The following is an 18,348-nucleotide window of genomic DNA, read 5'->3' on the forward strand; positions in this document are numbered from 1 at the left end:
CAGGTGGTATTTAAAGTTTCAATTAAGCAAGCCAATTTCGAATGGATGATTGAAACTAATGGAAATGTGGATTTTGTTTTTAGGCAGCAGAGCAAGGAAAACCACCGGAGCATACCAGCAAATTCTATGCCAAGGGTGCACTGCAGTACCTTGTCCCAATTCTCACGCAGACACTGACCAAACAGGTAAGTGATGGGTATGCCTGCGTCACTGTGCACTGTTAGTGTGGTTAAGGGCCTGTGGCAGCAGTTCTTGTAAGTTTGAAGGAACAGTGTTGGAATATATCCTGCTCCCCTGAAAAGAATAATGTGGTCTTAACAAAAGGGGGACGCGGGTGGCGCTGTGGGTTAAAGCCTCAGCGCCTAGGGCTTGCCGATCGAAAGGTCGGCGGTTCGAATCCCCGCGGCGGGGTGCGCTCCCGCTGCTCGGTCCCAGCGCCTGCCAACCTAGGAGTTCGAAAGCACCCCCGGGTGCAAGTAGATAAATAGGTACCGCTTACCAGCGGGAAGGTAAACGGCGTTCCGTGTGCTGCGCTGGCTTGCCAGATGCAGCTTTGTCACGCTGGCCACGTGACCCGGAAGTGTCTCCGGACAGCGCTGGCCCCCGGCCTCTTGAGTGAGATGGGCGCACAAACCCCAGAGTCTGTCAAGACTGGCCCGTTCGGGCAGGGGTACCTTTACCTTTAACAAAATAATGTTCCCCATTCTACAGTGGACTGTATTTTCCTATGACTTGCTATTGTACAAGGTCTCTGAAATACACATGGCAGTCTTTGGTCTGTGGTGAGATTGCATCCACTCTACTCATCAGCAATGTACCACCCCCTCTACTTGTTGCCATATAGAGGCTCAGAACTCTTGAGTGCTCTCCACTCCATCCAATAGGAGGCAGGCTCTTTGTATAAACACTCTGCTCAGGGCTGGACCAGGAGGTGTCTTCCACTTCTCAGAAAGTTTTATTTCTCGCAAACACATAAGCAATACTCCAGTTTTGTTGACCTGAAGCTGTCCCTTAGTATATGCTACTCTTTTAGATTAAGCTGTTACATCTGAGTTTTTAATTAAAAACTACAAAATGGGAGATTCAGGAGGATTGTGTATAGGCAGTGGGTCTTTTCGGTTCAAATTAAGCTTCTTCGTAGTATTAAAAATATTACTTGTACTGTATAGAGCAGTTACCACAAGAGTGCTCTGTTTGTAAAGTAGCTTTCCAGTTTCTACTGGGAAAGCAGTCAACATTGCTTCATGTGTGTGGTAACCAACATTTTTTTTTGCTTTGTGAAATTGACTCCGTATACAGCCGTACCTTGGAAGTCGAACAGAATCTGTTCCAGATGTCTGCTCGACTTCCAAATGTTCGGAAACCCAAGCACGGCTTCTGATTGGCTGCAGGAAGCTCCTGCATCCAATCAGGAGCCGCAGAAGCCCCATCAGACATTTGGGTTTCAAAGAACGTTTGGAAACCAGAACACTCACTTTAGGGTTTGTGGCGTTCAGGAGCCAAAACGTCCGAATACCAAGACGTTTGGGAGCCAAGGTACGACTGTAGTTTGCTTTGGCATGGATTCATAGTTCTACCAACTCGTTTCAAAAATGTCATGCCTTGCTTATGTAGTCCAACAGAGATTGATTTGGGTGTTGTCCCTTTCACCTTAGGATGAGAATGACGATGATGATGACTGGAACCCTTGCAAAGCTGCTGGGGTCTGCCTCATGCTCCTGGCCACTTGTTGTGAAGATGACATTGTTCCTCATGTTCTGCCCTTCATCAAAGAACACATAAAAAACCCAGACTGGCGATATAGAGATGCTGCAGTCATGGCATTTGGATGCATTTTGGAAGGACCAGAGCCCAACCAGCTCAAACCCCTTGTTATTCAGGTAAGATGTTGCAGTAGTGGGGGGGGGGGCCTTGAACTTTGGAGCCACATAGTATTGGCATTGGCTTGTCCATTTGTCCAGTTGTTTAGATTTGACTAGAAAACATCTCAATGCACTCTGTGAAGTAGGATATACATAGGGGCCATATGTGGTCCTTGGTCACCTGTAAAAATGTGTGTTTTTTTAAAAAAAAATTTACAATGAAACAATAATCATACAAATGCATTCTGAAATAACCCATAAAAGACCAAATCATAGCAATATAAACCAAACACATTTGACACAGGTGGCATAATAAAAAAGAATCAGCATTGCAATTCAATAGACCTTGGCTCTTGTATATGAGACAAACAACAAACAAGACATCAACAAACAGCAAGACAATTTGCTTCAGATTCCCTTTAATTACCAGGTGTGCCTTTTTCTACAAAAGTCAAAGGCCCTGAGGAACATGAATAAGCTAAACATTGTGTGCATTTCTGTGTAGCTCATGAGTCATGTCTGACAGTAGGAAATACTGTATGGACTTCCTTTATTTTTGGTAGAAAAGGTGGTAAAATTTGTTGCTCTGAGACTGTAGAAATGAGGGAATAGTACACTGGTGTGTCACTAGCCAGAGGGACAAGAGCCACAGGGAAATTTTATATCCCTCCCCAAAAAGAATACCATGGCAAGATGAGCTATTGGCCAGAGGAGAACAGCTTGTTCCCCTACCCCTGCAAGATCAGAAAGAATGTCCCTTCGCCAACTATCTAAAAAGCGTTATATAAATATAAAATAAAGAGTATTGACTTCTTAATTATCAATTTCTCTTCCAGGCTATGCCTACCCTAATAGAATTAATGAAGGACCCCAGTGTAGTAGTAAGAGACACAACTGCATGGACTGTGGGTCGGATCTGCGAGCTGCTCCCGGAAGCAGCCATAAACGATATTTACCTCGCTCCACTGTTGCAGTGTCTAATTGAAGGCTTGGGTGCAGAGCCTAGAGTGGCCTCCAATGTATGCTGGGTAAGACAGATCCTTTTTCTGTGGTGAGGCTTCATCATAAGAAAACGACTAGTATTTGGGAAACAGCAGCTGTGCGGAGTCAAAGTGGTGGGGTTGTGTTGCTTTTATTGGTGCAATATTGGGAAGTGACGTTGTGTTTAGGTTTTGTACAATGCACACCTGGTTCAGCCGGTGGGGCAGGAAACCACTTAGAACCTGTGCTGATTCTAAGTTGTGGTGACAGTACTGTTTTAATTTGATTTTATATAATGGGGATAAGGGAAGCAAAGGAGAGGTGCATGGAGTCAGATTCAAATGAAAGCGATTTTCTGCTAGCGGAACATGCTTTCCTGAAACAGTGTGCTCCTTCTAAGCTGTTGACATCTGCTGTCTTTCAGGCTTTCTCTAGTTTGGCAGAAGCTGCTTATGAAGCTGCTGACGTGGCTGATGATCAGGAGGAGCCTGCAACGTACTGCTTATCCTCATCATTTGAACTAATAGTTCAGAAACTATTAGAGACCACTGACAGGTAATGAAACCTGTAGGCTGTGAGCCGTTGCCCTTCTGTAAAAAGGGTAAAGGGACCCTTGACCATTAGGTCCAGTCGTGGCCGACTCTGGGGTTGCGGCGCTCATCTCGCTTTATTGGCCGAGGGAGCCAGCGTACAGCTTCCGGGTCATGTGGCCAGCATGACTAAGCCGCTTCTGGCGAACCATAGCAGCGCACGGAAATGCCGTTTACCTTCCCGCCAGAGCGATACCTATTTCTCTACTTGCACTTTGACGTGCTTTCGAACTGCTAGGTTGGCAGGAGCAGGGACTAAGCAACGGGAGCTCACTCCATGGTGGGGATTTGAACCGCCGACCTTCTGATCAGCAAGTCCTAGGCTCTGCGGTTTAACCCACAGCTTCAAACTCCTTAGATATTTCTGTTGAGAAGGTAGTTAACCTCAATAGAGGCTGAACCATATGCATCCACATGAGTGCAGGAAAAGCACAAAATTCAGTTTCCTAAAAAGAAGTTGGCATTCATACACACACACACACACACACACGTGCATATACATAAAATGCACATTGTTGCAAAGTTATGCACAAAGCCGTGTGCACAGCGTATTCAGAATTTCAGAAGTCAGGGTGACTGAATAAGTTTCCGCGGCATCCCTCTCAGGCTCTTTGCCCTTACATATGACTAGCAGAAGCAGCAGGGTTTTCTGTAAAATAATAAAATATGCAGAATCATATGAAATCATGCAAGTTTGCTTAACATGCATTGATTGTGCAGGTTGCAAAATTCCTTTTCTCTCATCATAGAAAGTGGGATATCCTGGTACAGAATGCTGTGGTTTTCTTAGCATAGGGTGGGGGCAGCCCTAGGCATAGGCGCCTTGAAGCTTGAGTTTTATAATGTCACAGTTCCAAAAGGGAACTTTACTTCAGGCAGAGAGGAAAGGTAGCTAACTTCTCTTAAGTACTAAAGCAAAATTGGATTGCAAAATCATATAAGCTAAAGCAAGTCAAAGCATTTGTTTAGCTGGCTGTGCGCTGTCTCAGACTTGGCAACCTTTCATTGTATGCCAACTTGAGATCTTGTGCATATCTGCCCCTTAGTATGGTCTTATAAAATACCTTGTCTTGCCCATTTATGCAATGTACAGCAGCTTTTGCCAACTTTGTGCCCCCCATATGTTTTTGGACTGCCATTCTCAACACACCCTGCAACCTGAAAGTACTTTATGGGCTTTCAGCCTATTTCTGGATTGAGCTATGATCATGCTTTATACTTCAAAAAATAATTGGCTGAGTTGACTGCTTAAATGTTCCTGGCCATGCCCCGCCCCCAGCCACCGGATTGGCTGGCTGGTGATGATGTGGCCAGGATCCTCTGGGCAACACGGAACTTTGTCCCCCGGAGGAGAGGGGGTCGCCACGCAGTCCACCGCAACTCCTCCCCACAGGTAAGTGGAGCAGACTTTCTGAAAGAGCTCTGTTGTCGTGGAATTGTAGAAGTGAGGATAAAAGCACTCTGGCCACCCCTGCCAGGCAGTGATACCTGTGCCAACAGGAAGAGCCCCTTTTTCCTAAAAGACCCTTATGGCAAAGGAAAGATTGACCATGGCCAGACTGCCCAATTAACCACATCTGTTGCCTGCTTGGCTCTTCCCATTGCTTTCAGTTTGATCTGCCTTTAATGGTGTTCCTATCCACATTTCAGTCATGCCGGTAGAGAGGTGGACAGAAGTTAAATCATGCCATGATGGTTAGCATTTAACTTGAATTGTGTTCTCTAGGTGGTTAAAAGCAATCTTTTTCTTTCTACTTCAGGCCTGATGGACACCAGAATAACCTAAGGAGTGCTGCTTATGAAGCTCTGATGGAAATAGTGAAAAACAGTGCCAAGGACTGTTACCCTGCTGTTCAGAAGACAACTTTAGTCATTATGGAACGGCTACAGCAAGTGCTCCAAATGGAGGTTAGCTGGATGGCAAAAAAGTGTTGATGTGTGCCCCAACAGATGAGTAGTGCCGAATGGAGTAGTAATATAACTTTGCAGTGATAGTGGAGGTAGTTCTTGGTGTCTTCTTACATGCTTTCTATCATTTCCTGCAAAGTTCACCTATCAATTTTGGGGGAGGGGGCTTAGTATGTACAAAGACTGGAATATAAGAACCACTTGCTGCCTGTAGTGGGATTTCCAAGTGTGCATATTTTGTAAGCTGCCTTGAGAATGCTTTTAACTTTGGAAAGGCAGCATGCAAATAAAATGATCGATTGGTTGATTCAAGTTATTTTGCCTGATTTAAATGTGTTTATCTCCCTCTAACCACAGTATAGCCATGTAAACATAGGCTTTCACCTAACATAATCATAAGAGACCAGAGCTTGTTCTGGTTATAGAATTATTGATGCACTGTGCTATTCCTAATTATGACATCTGGATATATGTCTTCTTTTCAGTCCCATATCCAGAGCACGTCTGATAGAATCCAGTTCAATGATCTGCAGTCTTTGCTGTGTGCCACTTTACAGGTAAAAACTTGTTCTTAAATTTATATGCAGCGTGAGGACATACAAAAGTACTTAGCGTGAGGGCTAGTGAGGAGAGATCAAGGGACAACAGATACAAGTTGGGATTTTTCACAAGTGTCTCCAGGAATACTTCTGTAACTCAATCGTGAGATATTTTCTTTTCTTTTGAAGTTGTGAATAAGAAGGCTGCCTAGAAATATCTTAACAGGGGGTATGGAACACAGTATGTTTCTTTTTTTGGGGGGTGCCCCTTGTCCAAATATCAGCTCATCACTTAATTGAAAGGGTGTCTTAAGGAAAGGTGGTGAGGCAGTAGAAGATTAATACCGGAAGGCACTGAGGTAGCTGACATGGTGCCCTACAGATGTTTATGGACTACAACTTTCCATCATCCTCACCATTGGCCAGATTGCTGGGGTTGATGGGAATTGGAGTCCAGCAACATCTAGAGGGCACCACAATAGGGGCAACCTATTAAAGCTAGAGGATTTCCCATCATTCTTTCTGCTGCAGAGTTGTATTTTAAGGTCAGATATAAGCCAGCCAGGACCTACTCCTGGACTAAAATGAATTGCCCAGAGAAAGCATCTGCAGTGAAGGAACAGTAAATTACCAGTTTGAAAACTCCGGATACTGGATCTTCTTCATTACATGCATTTTCTGTGGTGGCTCCCCATTTGTGGAATGCTCTCCCCAGAGTGGCTCACCTGGTTCCATCATTGCATGTCTTTAGGTGCCAAGCAAAAACATCCCACTTAACCCAGGCCTTCATCCATTAAACAATCTACGGCCTTTTAAATGGGATGGGGGGGACTGCTGTTATGAATTTTTCTGCGATTGTTTTATTGTGTTTTATTGTTATGCTATGTAAAATATGTTTTTAATGCTGAACACTGCCTTGAAATCTTCAGATAGAGAGTGGTATATAAATTGAATTTAAATTATTTAATATATATTTTTACACATAGATAAACTCAATCTGCAGAGTTCATGGCTGTTCACCTCTGGGTGTGGGGGTGTATATAGAATTGGAGGGGGGCTGACATCTGGGGAGAAAATCTGATCTGAGAGCCTCTGAAGTTCTCTTTTTCTCTCCAAAATCCCAGAACGTCCTTCGTAAAGTGCAGCACCAAGATGCTTTGCAGATCTCAGATGTGGTGATGGCATCTCTCTTGAGGATGTTCCAAAGCACAGCAGGGTCAGGAGGTGTCCAAGAAGATGCCCTCATGGCTGTCAGCACCTTGGTAGAAGGTCAGTGCTTTAATCTGTTCAGGGTTGTCTTTGGAGGGAATGATTCTTCAGTATATAAACCACGGTCTGCAGGTGCATGTTTGAGGGCCATGAAGCTCTCAGAATGATGTAATGATCCAAAAACCAATCTCACGTCTGGCATTTCTCGCTATATTTGGGGTAGGAAAGTGGAGGATGGGGGAGCCAAGGCCATGGAGAGAACCGCTGGAGGTTGTACCAGGAATCAGTGGTACTTTAATTGGTTGGATAGCTGCCTGGACCATCAAGCTGTAGTAGTCAATAGCCTGGTGTTGTGGAACTTCTTTCCTGCCTATCCTTTCCTGCCTATTCCTTTCTCTTTTATCAAGAGAAGGAAGTGTTTGCTTGGAAAAAGTAAACTTCTGGTGAGAATGAGGACAATATGAAAGGATGGATGTGGAGCATGGGATCTCTGTTAAGACAGAATAGAACTTGTAGGGAGGGGGTAAAATGCTTCTTTTCAGGAAGCCATTAAGCAAAACATTCACCTTTTAGTGACTCCTGGGGTGGCGTAGTCAAGTTTGCCTGCTGCTTTAGTATATAGTAATTGCAAAATAGGACTTAGTTTTAGGGCCTCACTTGGCAGCCAGCCAGAGTTTGTGGCTGCTGCCAGTGCTTCCCTTCTGCAGAGGTGGTGGCTGCAGGGTCTCATCTCTGACCGTGCTAGACTTCAGGGCTGTTTGGAAGCAAAGTGAGTTTTTGCTACTTTGGAGGACCTCCACTCCACTTTCATCGCAGGTATGAGCCTTCCACCTTTCTTCTGTATCTGAGGAAGCCTGTGTAGCTCATTTGCAGCCATTCTGAGTTTTGGAGGTGCCTTGGAATTCTAGATACAAGGTCAAACACAAGTTTATCACCTTCCACGTGCTGCTAAGTTTTCATCAGCCTTTTTTGTCCTCTGTTGGGGGCTACCCTTTATGGCTTCACATATTCCTTATGGAGAGAGGCAGACCTCTATCTTGACTTCTGTTTTGTTTTTCTATTCACATGGCTAACAACAAAATTGCACATAGCAGTTATGACTAAAGAAAAAACAAGACTCGCCATTTAATTTAGTACATAATGTGTATTTCTTAAAGCTCCTTGCCCTATACTAACAATGCTTATAAGGGATGCTCCTATGGAAAATGTAGCTAAAGCTGCAATGCTGTACACAGCCATCTGGGAGTAAGTTCAATTGAATACTGTGAGATTGGCTTCTGAGCAGACATGCATACAATTGCCCTATCACTGTTTGAGGTGTGGAGAGTTTTATTAGACAGTTACCTGTTCAGAAAGCTTTTTCCAGTGGTTATGCCACCCTGATAACCTGAAGAGCAGGATAGCATTTTGATGCACACTGTCAAAGTGAAGTAATGGCTTTAAACTAGTTTGAGATTAATAAGGAATTTGTTTCAGAAGAGGTTAGTATCTGTAATGCCCAACTTTTATTCTATCATTGAGTAGCTTTCTGTTGCTTGATTTGTTGTATACTGAAGAGTAGATCCAGTTATGTTAGTTTTCTGGACTTTCCCCCCCTGATGCCTATATATCAAAAGTGAGAAACTTCTGACCTGTAGACAGGATGTGGCCCATGGCATCTTGGCATCCAGCCCCACAACCTGCCATTCTCCAGCACCTGCATTAACTAGGTAGAAAAATGTCAATGGAAAAATAAAAGTATTGAGTGGATCACAGTGAGCCCTCACCACCACTCCTCCTCTTCCTTCTGACGCTTCTAATAACCACATAGTAGATGAGAAATGATTCATCCTAAAGTTTAGACTGCAACAGTTGATCGTCTTTTTGTGTGCCTTTCATACCAAATTTTTTTAAAAGAAAGAGCATTGTTGCTATGGCTGTTCGTTTGTCTTTTGGAGATGGCTGAAAAAGAACAAGAAATAGTGTACGCATAAATAAGAAACCTAGGTGGATTAGATGTGGGTTCTGGGTATAAAACACCAGGGTTCAAATCTCACTTAGCTTGGGGCACTAACACAGCCTTTGGACTAACAGGGGTCTCTTTTTCCATGCCCTTCTTTTTGTTTGGAAACTAGTTATGCCTTGAAGTCTCCATTGACACTTTTGTTCACACAGCTGGCACCAGAGCAGTTTCCAACTGTGTTTTGGATGTAATGCTCAGCACAGTTGTTTCTGAGATGCAAAGGGATGGTGGAATGACCATGTGCCCAGGCAGAGAAGCACACAAGCCTGTGACGCGCTGACTCCCAGTTTCCTCACCATCTTAGGACTGGGCAGTGTGCTTTCCATCTGCAGCAAGCCTTGGTGTGACCTTGAAATCATCCTTGGTTCTCTTGTCAGAAGAGAGGAGGAAGACTGGGTGGAGGGGAGGTCTTATGGGGCGCTTTTTAGACCCGCAGATTCTAGCTACTGTAGAAGTAGATATGCCATCTAGATAAGTATAGATGCAATATCAAAGTAGCCTCAATTCTCTGTAACATTAACAACAATGTGTTATTGACATGTGGATTCAGTATAGCAGAGGTTGGGAGCCTGTGGCTCACAGATGCTGTTGGATTTGGTTCTCATCATTCCCAGCAAACATGGCCAATGGTCAGGGATGATGGGAGCTGTAGTCTAGCAACATGTAGAGGGCAAACGTGGAGATTGTGGTCTTCAGGGCCTTCATTTTAGATGCCAAACTTTCTTGTCTCCCCCACCTTCTCTATAGTTTTGGGAGGAGAATTTCTCAAGTACATGGATGCCTTCAAACCTTTCCTGAGCATTGGGTTGAAGAACTACGCTGAATACCAGGTAAGGCTCTGTTCACTCACAGAACGTTTTGGTTTTCTTGGGTTTAGTTGGCCTGCGTGGTGTGAGATTTGGAACACATAAGCTGCCCTAGGAAAGGGGGTGGGGAGCGACCAGCCCAAAGGTCTGATGTTTTCTCATTTGGAAACTTATTTGCCTCTCAGTCTCCCCTGTACCCCATGTCACAATTAGGCTTCAGAAAACCTGCTTACTCCAATAAGAGTATGGTGGAGAGTTAATTTCATAGAGCAAGAGGGAATGAAATGTGTGGAGCTGAGATGTTTTACTCAGTAGCATCTAGGTAGCATTGTTTAGATCAGCAAGAAGTTCAGGCAGTAATTTCAGTTGCATGGAAGAGGTGAACAAACAGTTACTGATCAGAACAATAAACAGATGTTACCTGAACAGGTTGCTTGTTTTAACAATATAATCCTGAGGCTGTAGAAACCTGAAAGGCACTTTGTCTCTTTCCCAATTGCTCTTCCTTGCTGATTCCAGTTGCCTTGAAATCCTACTGTCAATTATGTGCAGCTCCTCACCAATGCTCTAGAGGGCCCCAGGGTATAATCTGGTGAAAAGATTCTATGGGCTTCTGTGCGTTTTAAATAGTGCTAAAGCTCAGAAGAGGAATCAACCTCCATAGAAAGCAACAGCTTCTCATCAGGAGCACAGTCCTGCTACATGATATTCGCTTATTAGTCCAAGTCAAAAATTGCATGCCATAGTAGCACACTTACTTTGAAATCAAACCATGGGTTAGCAAAGGTGCAGAATTGTTGGTAGTGTGGTGGGCAGGCAAAGACACTTGATTATAGTGCCACAGCAGGTGGATATCCTGTGGCCCTCCAGACAGGGCTAGATGACAAGGCCCTGTATTCCCTAGCCAGAATGGGTACTGGTGAGGGCTGATGGGAGCTGTAGTTCAACAACCTCTGTGTTACTAGGGAAGGCAAAAAGACCCCCCTATTTAGATCTGTAACAATAATATAAAGCCACACACATATCATAATCATCAGCTTGTCTGAATCCTACATTTCCATGATAATACTCTAAATTAAAACTAAATTGGAATATGCCAGGAAAACTTTGGATAGTTTTCAGGGACCATATTTAAAGAATGAGCACGGGAAGGGAACCTGATATTGCAGATCACCTTACACCATCCACAGCTACTGGATAGGAGGTGCATTCCTGAGAGCCCCCATAGTGCTGCATGTCCAGATTGAAATCTTAAGCATAAATTGATACAAATATGGTTTAAAATTCAGCACAGGGTACTGCAAACTGAGATACCTGCTTAGAAGTTGCTGGATTCGTAGAGCACTGTGTAAGGGCATCGAGTTCCAAAGTCTTGGAAATACTTGCTAGGCTAGGGAAAAGGGGTGGGATATGGTGAATTGGAAACTGATTTGATTAGAGGGTTCATTTGATAGATGGATGTAGCTCACTAGTAATTCAGTTTGGTGTTGAGAGTTCAGGGAAGGGCATTGCTCCTAGCAGGTATTTGGCACTACAAACTGGTTCCCAAGTATTGCTTCTTTCCAGCCAGCAAACCAGCTTGCCTCCTTCCCGCTCCTTGTAACTCTGCATAAAACAGTTAGCAAAAGCTATGACTCTTCCAGGCGCGTCACACTTGAGCCGTTGCCTGCCTTGCTGGCTTTATTTAGCCTTTTTAATAGGGCACGGGTATAATGATCAGCACTAGAGGGGGGTGAAAGTGACTCACGGATTGGGTGGGTGTAATGCCTTTCTCTTCTCTCCACAGGTCTGTTTGGCTGCAGTGGGCCTTGTGGGTGACTTGTGCCGGGCTCTGCAGTCCAACATCCTGCCTTTTTGTGACGAAGTTATGCAGCTGCTTTTAGAAAACTTGGGGGTGAGTGCCTCCTCCTAGTTAGCTGTTTGAACAAGGAGGCTGGCAGAAATGATCTAGAAATGAGGAAAAAAAGGCTTCTAAATAGACATCCCTAACATGCTGGAAGACTAACAGGTGTAAACATTAAGTAGCTATGCTGGCTAGGTTTTGGGGCAAAAGAGACTCTTCTAGGCAAGAAGCTTTTGTCTTGCACGAGTTTTCTTGGTTGATCTCAGTGTGCCATGGAGTTTTACTCTTCCTCTCCCTCCCCGATGCTTACATATTGTGAGGGTCAAAGTCACAATTGCAAAAGAAGACTCTAATCCAGCGGTGGATATTTCTACAGTGACTGGGAATATTGTACCTACTTTGCCAAAACTGGAAAGGCAAGTTAATGCATCTTGATAAATTAAAAATAAATAAATCTACCTCTCCTGCAGCTCAGGATCACAATCCTATGTACTCTTTCTGGGGGGCTTAGTCTCATTGAACCCCAACTTATTTCTGAGTAAACATACAAACAATCTTAACAAGGTTGCTTGGTTAAAACTGGAATAAGCTTTCAGTACTTTCAGGATAGAGTATAATAGAGACGCAAAATGTTTTCCTACTTAATATAATTGTTCAAGGTTTTCATCCATGCCTTGAATAAAATAGCTCCTTGTCCTTACAGAACGAAAATGTGCATCGATCTGTGAAGCCCCAGATTCTCTCGGTGTTTGGTGACATTGTTCTTGCAATTGGAGGGGAATTTAAGAAATACTTAGAAGTTGTACTGAATACCCTACAACAGGCTTCTCAAGCCCAAGTTGATAAGGTAAGGCCTGGAAACCTGGGCTGCTGTGCAGATGTGTTGCACTGTCATAACCACCCCAGACTGATTGCCGCTGTGCTTTTTTGCCTTAGTCTGACTATGACATGGTGGATTACCTGAATGAACTGCGAGAAGGCTGTCTTGAAGCCTACACAGGAATCATCCAAGGGCTGAAAGGAGATCAAGAGAATGTGCATCGTGAGTATTTAAAGTTAGGCGAACAATTTTAACATCTTTAATTTAACCAACTTGCACGTGGCTCCTGTGAAGTGTAACGTGGGCGAGAAGACACTCTGTCCAAATCTCTAAATTGCCTTGTTCATATTTCAAGGGCTCTCAGAGGAGTTGTAGTATATTGTGCTAATTGCCACATCTGTGAGTAGGCTGTTGAATATGTTTTATTGAATTGAAAATCTGGCCAGGAGATCTGAAAGTTGGGCAGAGTCAGCAGATGACCTTTGGGCTAGTTTCTCATCACCTTGTATCTTAAAAGGGCTACGTTCCATTGTTCTTACGAAGCCGTTAGTCTTAAATATTACACAATGAAGGGCTGCAGAAGAGGCAATCCCACCCTGAGATCTGTTGCCTTGGGTCACTCACCTGTGTCTCCTACTTGCTGTGCTCTGGGACCGTTGACTGCTGCCTTCTGTGGCTGCAATAAATACAATGACACCCGTGTTGGTTTTCAAGAAGAAAGGCTACTCCATGTTGACCGAAATAGCAGCAAACTTGGATGCTCACCATGTGTGTGCTGGCCACTTAACATGGTGTGTGTGTGTGTGTGTGTGTGTGTGTGTGTAGTCACTTAAAAGAAATATTGTTCTTGGAGCCAGCAGTCGCGAGTGAGGTGGTCTGTGTGTATGTGTGTTGAGGAGGGGAGGGGAGGGGAGAGTATTGTGGGTTTCATTTGGACCATAGGTTGTCTGTGGTGGATTAAATATCAGCAAGCAGAAAATAGCTGTGCAGCCAACCAATAAAACTAAATGCTGCTTTCTTTTCAGCGGATGTGATGCTGGTGCAGCCCAGAGTAGAATTCATCTTGTCATTCATTGACCATATTGCCACAGATGAAGATCATACTGATGGGGTTGTAGCCTGCGCGACTGGGCTCATAGGGTAAATGCCGACAACTTATTTGTGCTTTGGGAAGTGGGGAATTTGGAAGTACCACACTGAACCTTAGGTGCCCCCTGTGAATCACATTTACCATAAAGGCAAAATGAGGTATTTTAAGCATGGAGCCTCCACCACCAAAATAAACTTTCACAAGCGTTGGCTTAAGTTTTACATGGTGCAGCGTTAAGGGACTTTACAGTAAGTATGGGTAGTTTGTAAGCACACCTTTAAATTTGCAGTTGATGTGGAATAGGATGACCAGTTCACTGAAGGTGAACTCATTTTGCAAAGACAGTCTTTAGACATCAGCCGTCTGAGCCAAACTGGTGGTTGTGGTACCTTGCTAGAGCGATGTTGTCCTTCAATGATATTCTGACTCGTAACTATACTTGAGTTGGCTTAACAATAGTAGAAGAACATAAATAAGCAAAGACTTCTTAAAAAACAACAACACTGAAACCCCAGCAGAAAAGCAGCAATATCTCCAGCAATATCTAAGTCTCCAAAAGTATTTTCTGTTGAGCTTGGCCATGCTTAAATTGTCATACTTCTACAGGGAGGTTATTTTATAGTTCTGGGTAACTGTAGCAAGGGCCTGTCCATAGCAGTCCGTATGTGTGCTCCCCCCCCCCCTTTTCTCTGTGGAACAGAAAGTTATAAACTCAAAAATGGCAGCTAACTTGAGATCAAGGCTAGGAGGAGCCTCATTCAGCTTACACATTAATAAAGAGATCTCTATTTGTACCCTTGTTTGTTTCCCGTAGGGATTTGTGCACAGCATTTGGGAAAGATGTCCTCAAGTTGGTAGAAGCTAGGCCCATGATACACGAACTGCTAACTGAAGGAAGGAGATCAAAGACGAACAAAACAAAGACGCTTGCTACCTGGGCCACTAAAGAGCTGAGAAAACTGAAGAATCAAGCTTGGTAAAGAAGCTATTTCTGTTCCTCAAAGCAGCTTCACCTACATAGTTTTTGTTAGAGATGCAGGGACTAATGTCGGCCTCAGGACTTTAAGCCTTCAGTAAAGATCAGTTTCTTTCATCTGGTGTTTTTCCACCACTTGCTGAAAAATTCTGTCAGGCTGGAAGCCCATCAGAATGAATTGTGGAAAATAATCATAATCAATAATGGGGCGTGGGTGGCACTGTGGTCTAAACCACTGAGCCTAGGACTTGCCCATCGGAAGGTCAGCGGTTTGAATCCCCATGACGGGGTGAGCTCCCGTTGCTCGGTCCCAGCTCCTGCCAACTTAGCAGTTCGAAAGCACGTCAAAGTGCAAGTAGATAAATAGGTACCACTCCAGCGAGAAGGTAAATGGCGTTTCCCTGCGCTGCTCTGGTTTCGCCAGAAGCAGCTTAGTCATGCTGGCCACATGACCCAGAAAAACTGTCTGCGAACAAACGTCTGCTCCCTCGGCTGGTAAAGTGAGATGAGTGCCGCAACCCCAGAGTCATTCGTGACTGGACTTAACTGTCAGGGGTCCTTTACCTTTACCTTTTTATGGAGTCTCTCAGTCCTGGGCATACAGTGCTGTAGATTGTATAGCTTATTGGAAGTGGAATTGGGTGTGCTATAGTGCAGCATGTCATATGCTGCACGTCCTTAGTTTAAACCTCAATATGTGTGAACTTGGGAGCTTTCAAACTGTGTTTTGAAAACCCTAGAAGTCATTAGAAACCTATCAGGGGTTTCTCAATGAGAAGATCAATGAAACTGGAAAGTTGAAAGAGAGTTTTTCTTCCACTACTTAATTTTTTATTAAATTTATGTCCTGCCCTTCTTCCCAAAGGATTCTCCTACTGACTCCCTCCCCATCCACTCCCAGTTTACATGAAGCAGTGGTGAAGACCCGCTTAGGCTGAGCGTGAAGCTTACAAAACATTCCAGAATTTGAGTGGCCTTTTCCCGCTGACAATATCCCTTCTCTTACAGATCTGTTACCATTGGGATGACACCTGAGACCCCCACTGGATAATCTCCAATCTATTGAGAAAACAAACCCAACCCGGAAGTGAGGAGTGTGCACGGATGCTGAGTGTTTGGGAATGAGAGGATGAGTGAGTGAGAGGCTTAAAACACACCACGGTGAAAATCCAGCCACGGCAAACGGCAGCAGCGCTGTTAATGGAGCTAATCACTGACTTGCGTAGCAACGAAACCTTGTCATCGCTTGCCTCCAGGAAGTGGAAAATGATTGGTTTCCATACTTCAATGCGGTCTCTTCTGACAAGAGACAAAGGACTAACTTCTGTGTCTTGTCGCCAGTGAAGAGGGAGATGAATTAGTCTAGAGAGAGAGAGAGGAAAGCTAGCTTCAGGGTCAATTCCGAGTGCTCATATAATAAGGTCTGGCTTTCGTTGCTGGAAAGAGGAGGCGGTGGGAACCCCAGCTCACCTTTCGGGAGGGGAGTTTTTGGCCACTTGTCAGTGCACGAGAGAGCACGAGAGAAACGGGACGGGTGAAGGATTTTCTTTCAAGAGTGAGTGTGTGTGAATGAGGCGATATCTACATTCTCAACTTTTAAGTCATTGCAGTTAATCTTTCCCAAAAAAAATAAGAGAAATACTGAAGAGGTTAGCAGTTGCATTTCATAAAACTAACAAAGTTCAGTCTACTTGAAGCGGCAGAAGAGTAAGAGTTTAAGGGGGGGAGGGGGGAAGAGAAGTTGCTCCGTAATAGGGCTTCTTTAGAGAAACGCTGGTGGGATGTTCAAAGCTCCCGTCGTGACACTTTTTCACGATCTTGTTTCATTAAAAAGCGCCTTTCCTTCCTTAATTTTGTTCAACTGTGAATGTAGAAACCAAGGGGGCAGGGTGGGGGGAGGCGGGGAGGGTGTCCAGAAAAAAAAAAACAACTCTCACGTATTAGTAGAGAGATTAGGATCCAATTCTCCAAATGGGATGCAAGGCTTTAAAACAAAACAACTATGCTAAAAAAAAAATTGGCAACGACAAAAACCCAAAGGGACACAGCCCCTCTCTTGGCGTGAACAAAGTAGCCCGAACCACACACAACTGTGCCAAAGAGTTAAAAAAAAAAAGGAAACAAAAGTCCAAATGAGAAAAAGAAACCTTCAGGAAATATTTTGGATTGCAAAAAATGAGGATGAAATTCAAATGTTCAAACAAAGCAAAAAGATAAAAGTACGATTTGGAAACCTCTTGGCCTATTGGTTCTCTTTATTTGATTCTGAATATGGTATTAGTCTTGCTGCACTTCAAAAAGGAAAAATTTATATAAATATATATATACTGACTTGAGCTTACACAGGATGGCACTTGTAAAAGGTTATATTTTTCCACTGCAGTTAAAGATTAATAAAATGGTGTCAAACATTCCCCCAGTACTACTTTTTTTTCTATTGGTCTTTCCAGTAAACAGGAGATCCATGTTACTTCATTATTATTCTTTTTTACAAAAGAGAGCAGTTCAGATATGGGCAGCTATGTTCTAGGTGTACCAGTTTAAATTCTATAGTTCTATAACATTTAAAACAATTTCTTAGAAGGAAGGGGGAGAGGCAGCTGTTCTATAGCTGCTTAGGATTCCTAGACAAAGGTTGAAGGGGGGATAAGACGCACCTGCTTCTAACTATGCAGCTATTGATGCTTAGGGGCTTTTAAAAGATGGGTGCTTTTTAAGCTTGCCTTGTCAGGAAATCTAATGCCTTGCAAGAAGCATTTCTTTTTTAAAAAACAAAAAAAATACCCTTCCTCATCCACTCCCATCCCTTCTCCGGCTCCACACTTCCCCAGGCTCGTCCTGGGATCCTCTTCAGTTGCCCATCCTCAATGGAAAGCAAGCATGCCAGTTTCTTGTACAGGGTATCTGACGCGTGCCTTCCAGTGCCAGGTTCAGAATTGCAGCCGCCACTGCTGACTTCTCGAACCAGTGTACAAAAAGAGACCAGGTGATGACTAAGCAGGAAGCTCCAGCATGAGTCTGAAAGATGGGCTTTTGACAAACCTGGGTCCACCTTATCTTAATGCCTTTTTTTCCTTTGGGGGACACCCACGAAACGAAAGCCATTCCTGAATTTGGGGAGATGGGTGTGTGAAGGGGAGATCTGATCATTCCTCAGTGCTACTGAACTCTGTCCAGTGTTGGCTGTTCAGCTGTAGGCTGCAGGTAAATAAAGTACACTGAGTTAGTAGTGGAAACCAAAAAAGCGTGTCTTACTTTTTTTTCTCTGTCTTCCTGGCTGGAGCTAAAATCAGACTCTGTTTTAAAGAAAAGCTTTCTTCTGAGCTAGGCTTGGGGGTGGGGGTGGGGAGGAAGAATCCCATACATGTTAGAGACCGATAATTTCAATTTCCATTCTTTACTCTTCTACATATTCTGTGCAAGCTACTTAAAGCATGCATGCCCCTTTGATTCCTCCTCGCTTTGGGGGAGAGACTATAAAATATTTGGAGGCTTATGTGTGCCTTGTAATTAATGGAATGCATCTGAGAGGCTGCGGATTTCAGCTGCTCACCAGCTCTGCCTTAAGTAAAATAGAAATTACTGTGTGACTTTGGGCGTGGAGAAGAGGAAATGCTGCGTAGCTGGAAATGCAGTCAGCGATACAAACTGGCATGTTCATCAAAGTGTTGTTTCCTGACTGCACAGCCAGCCTGGAGGCAACCGCTTCCTATAGATGCAGC

At 44.0% G+C, this 18,348-nt stretch overlaps 1 protein-coding gene across 3 annotated transcripts in view; it reads left to right on the forward strand.

Moving 5' to 3' along the window:
- The window catches only part of KPNB1 (karyopherin subunit beta 1), a gene marked incomplete at its 3' end in the record, with an annotated part of 33,518 nt that extends 16,478 nt beyond the window's left edge, over positions 1-17,040 (forward strand). For 2 of the 3 annotated variants that reach the window (XM_083469592.1, XM_083469593.1), the window contains 14 exons: positions 84-185; positions 1,656-1,880; positions 2,699-2,890; positions 3,268-3,398; positions 5,194-5,341; positions 5,827-5,898; positions 7,005-7,149; positions 9,839-9,921; positions 11,684-11,791; positions 12,444-12,587; positions 12,677-12,782; positions 13,586-13,700; positions 14,465-14,626; positions 15,635-17,040. In XM_083469592.1, coding sequence (XP_083325718.1) covers positions 84-185; positions 1,656-1,880; positions 2,699-2,890; positions 3,268-3,398; positions 5,194-5,341; positions 5,827-5,898; positions 7,005-7,149; positions 9,839-9,921; positions 11,684-11,791; positions 12,444-12,587; positions 12,677-12,782; positions 13,586-13,700; positions 14,465-14,626; position 15,635 — 1,734 coding nt within the window. Of the gene's footprint in view, positions 1-83; positions 186-1,655; positions 1,881-2,698; positions 2,891-3,267; positions 3,399-5,193; positions 5,342-5,826; positions 5,899-7,004; positions 7,150-9,838; positions 9,922-11,683; positions 11,792-12,443; positions 12,588-12,676; positions 12,783-13,585; positions 13,701-14,464; positions 14,631-15,634 lie in introns of those variants that run through there. The other variant, XM_083469591.1, reaches the window with a different exon arrangement.
- Between the last annotated feature and the right edge of the window lie 1,308 nt (positions 17,041-18,348).

This window comes from Podarcis liolepis (genome assembly GCF_965112155.1).
Source record: "Podarcis liolepis genome assembly, chromosome: 13".
In the NCBI taxonomy this organism is placed as follows: Eukaryota; Metazoa; Chordata; class Lepidosauria; order Squamata; family Lacertidae; genus Podarcis; species Podarcis liolepis.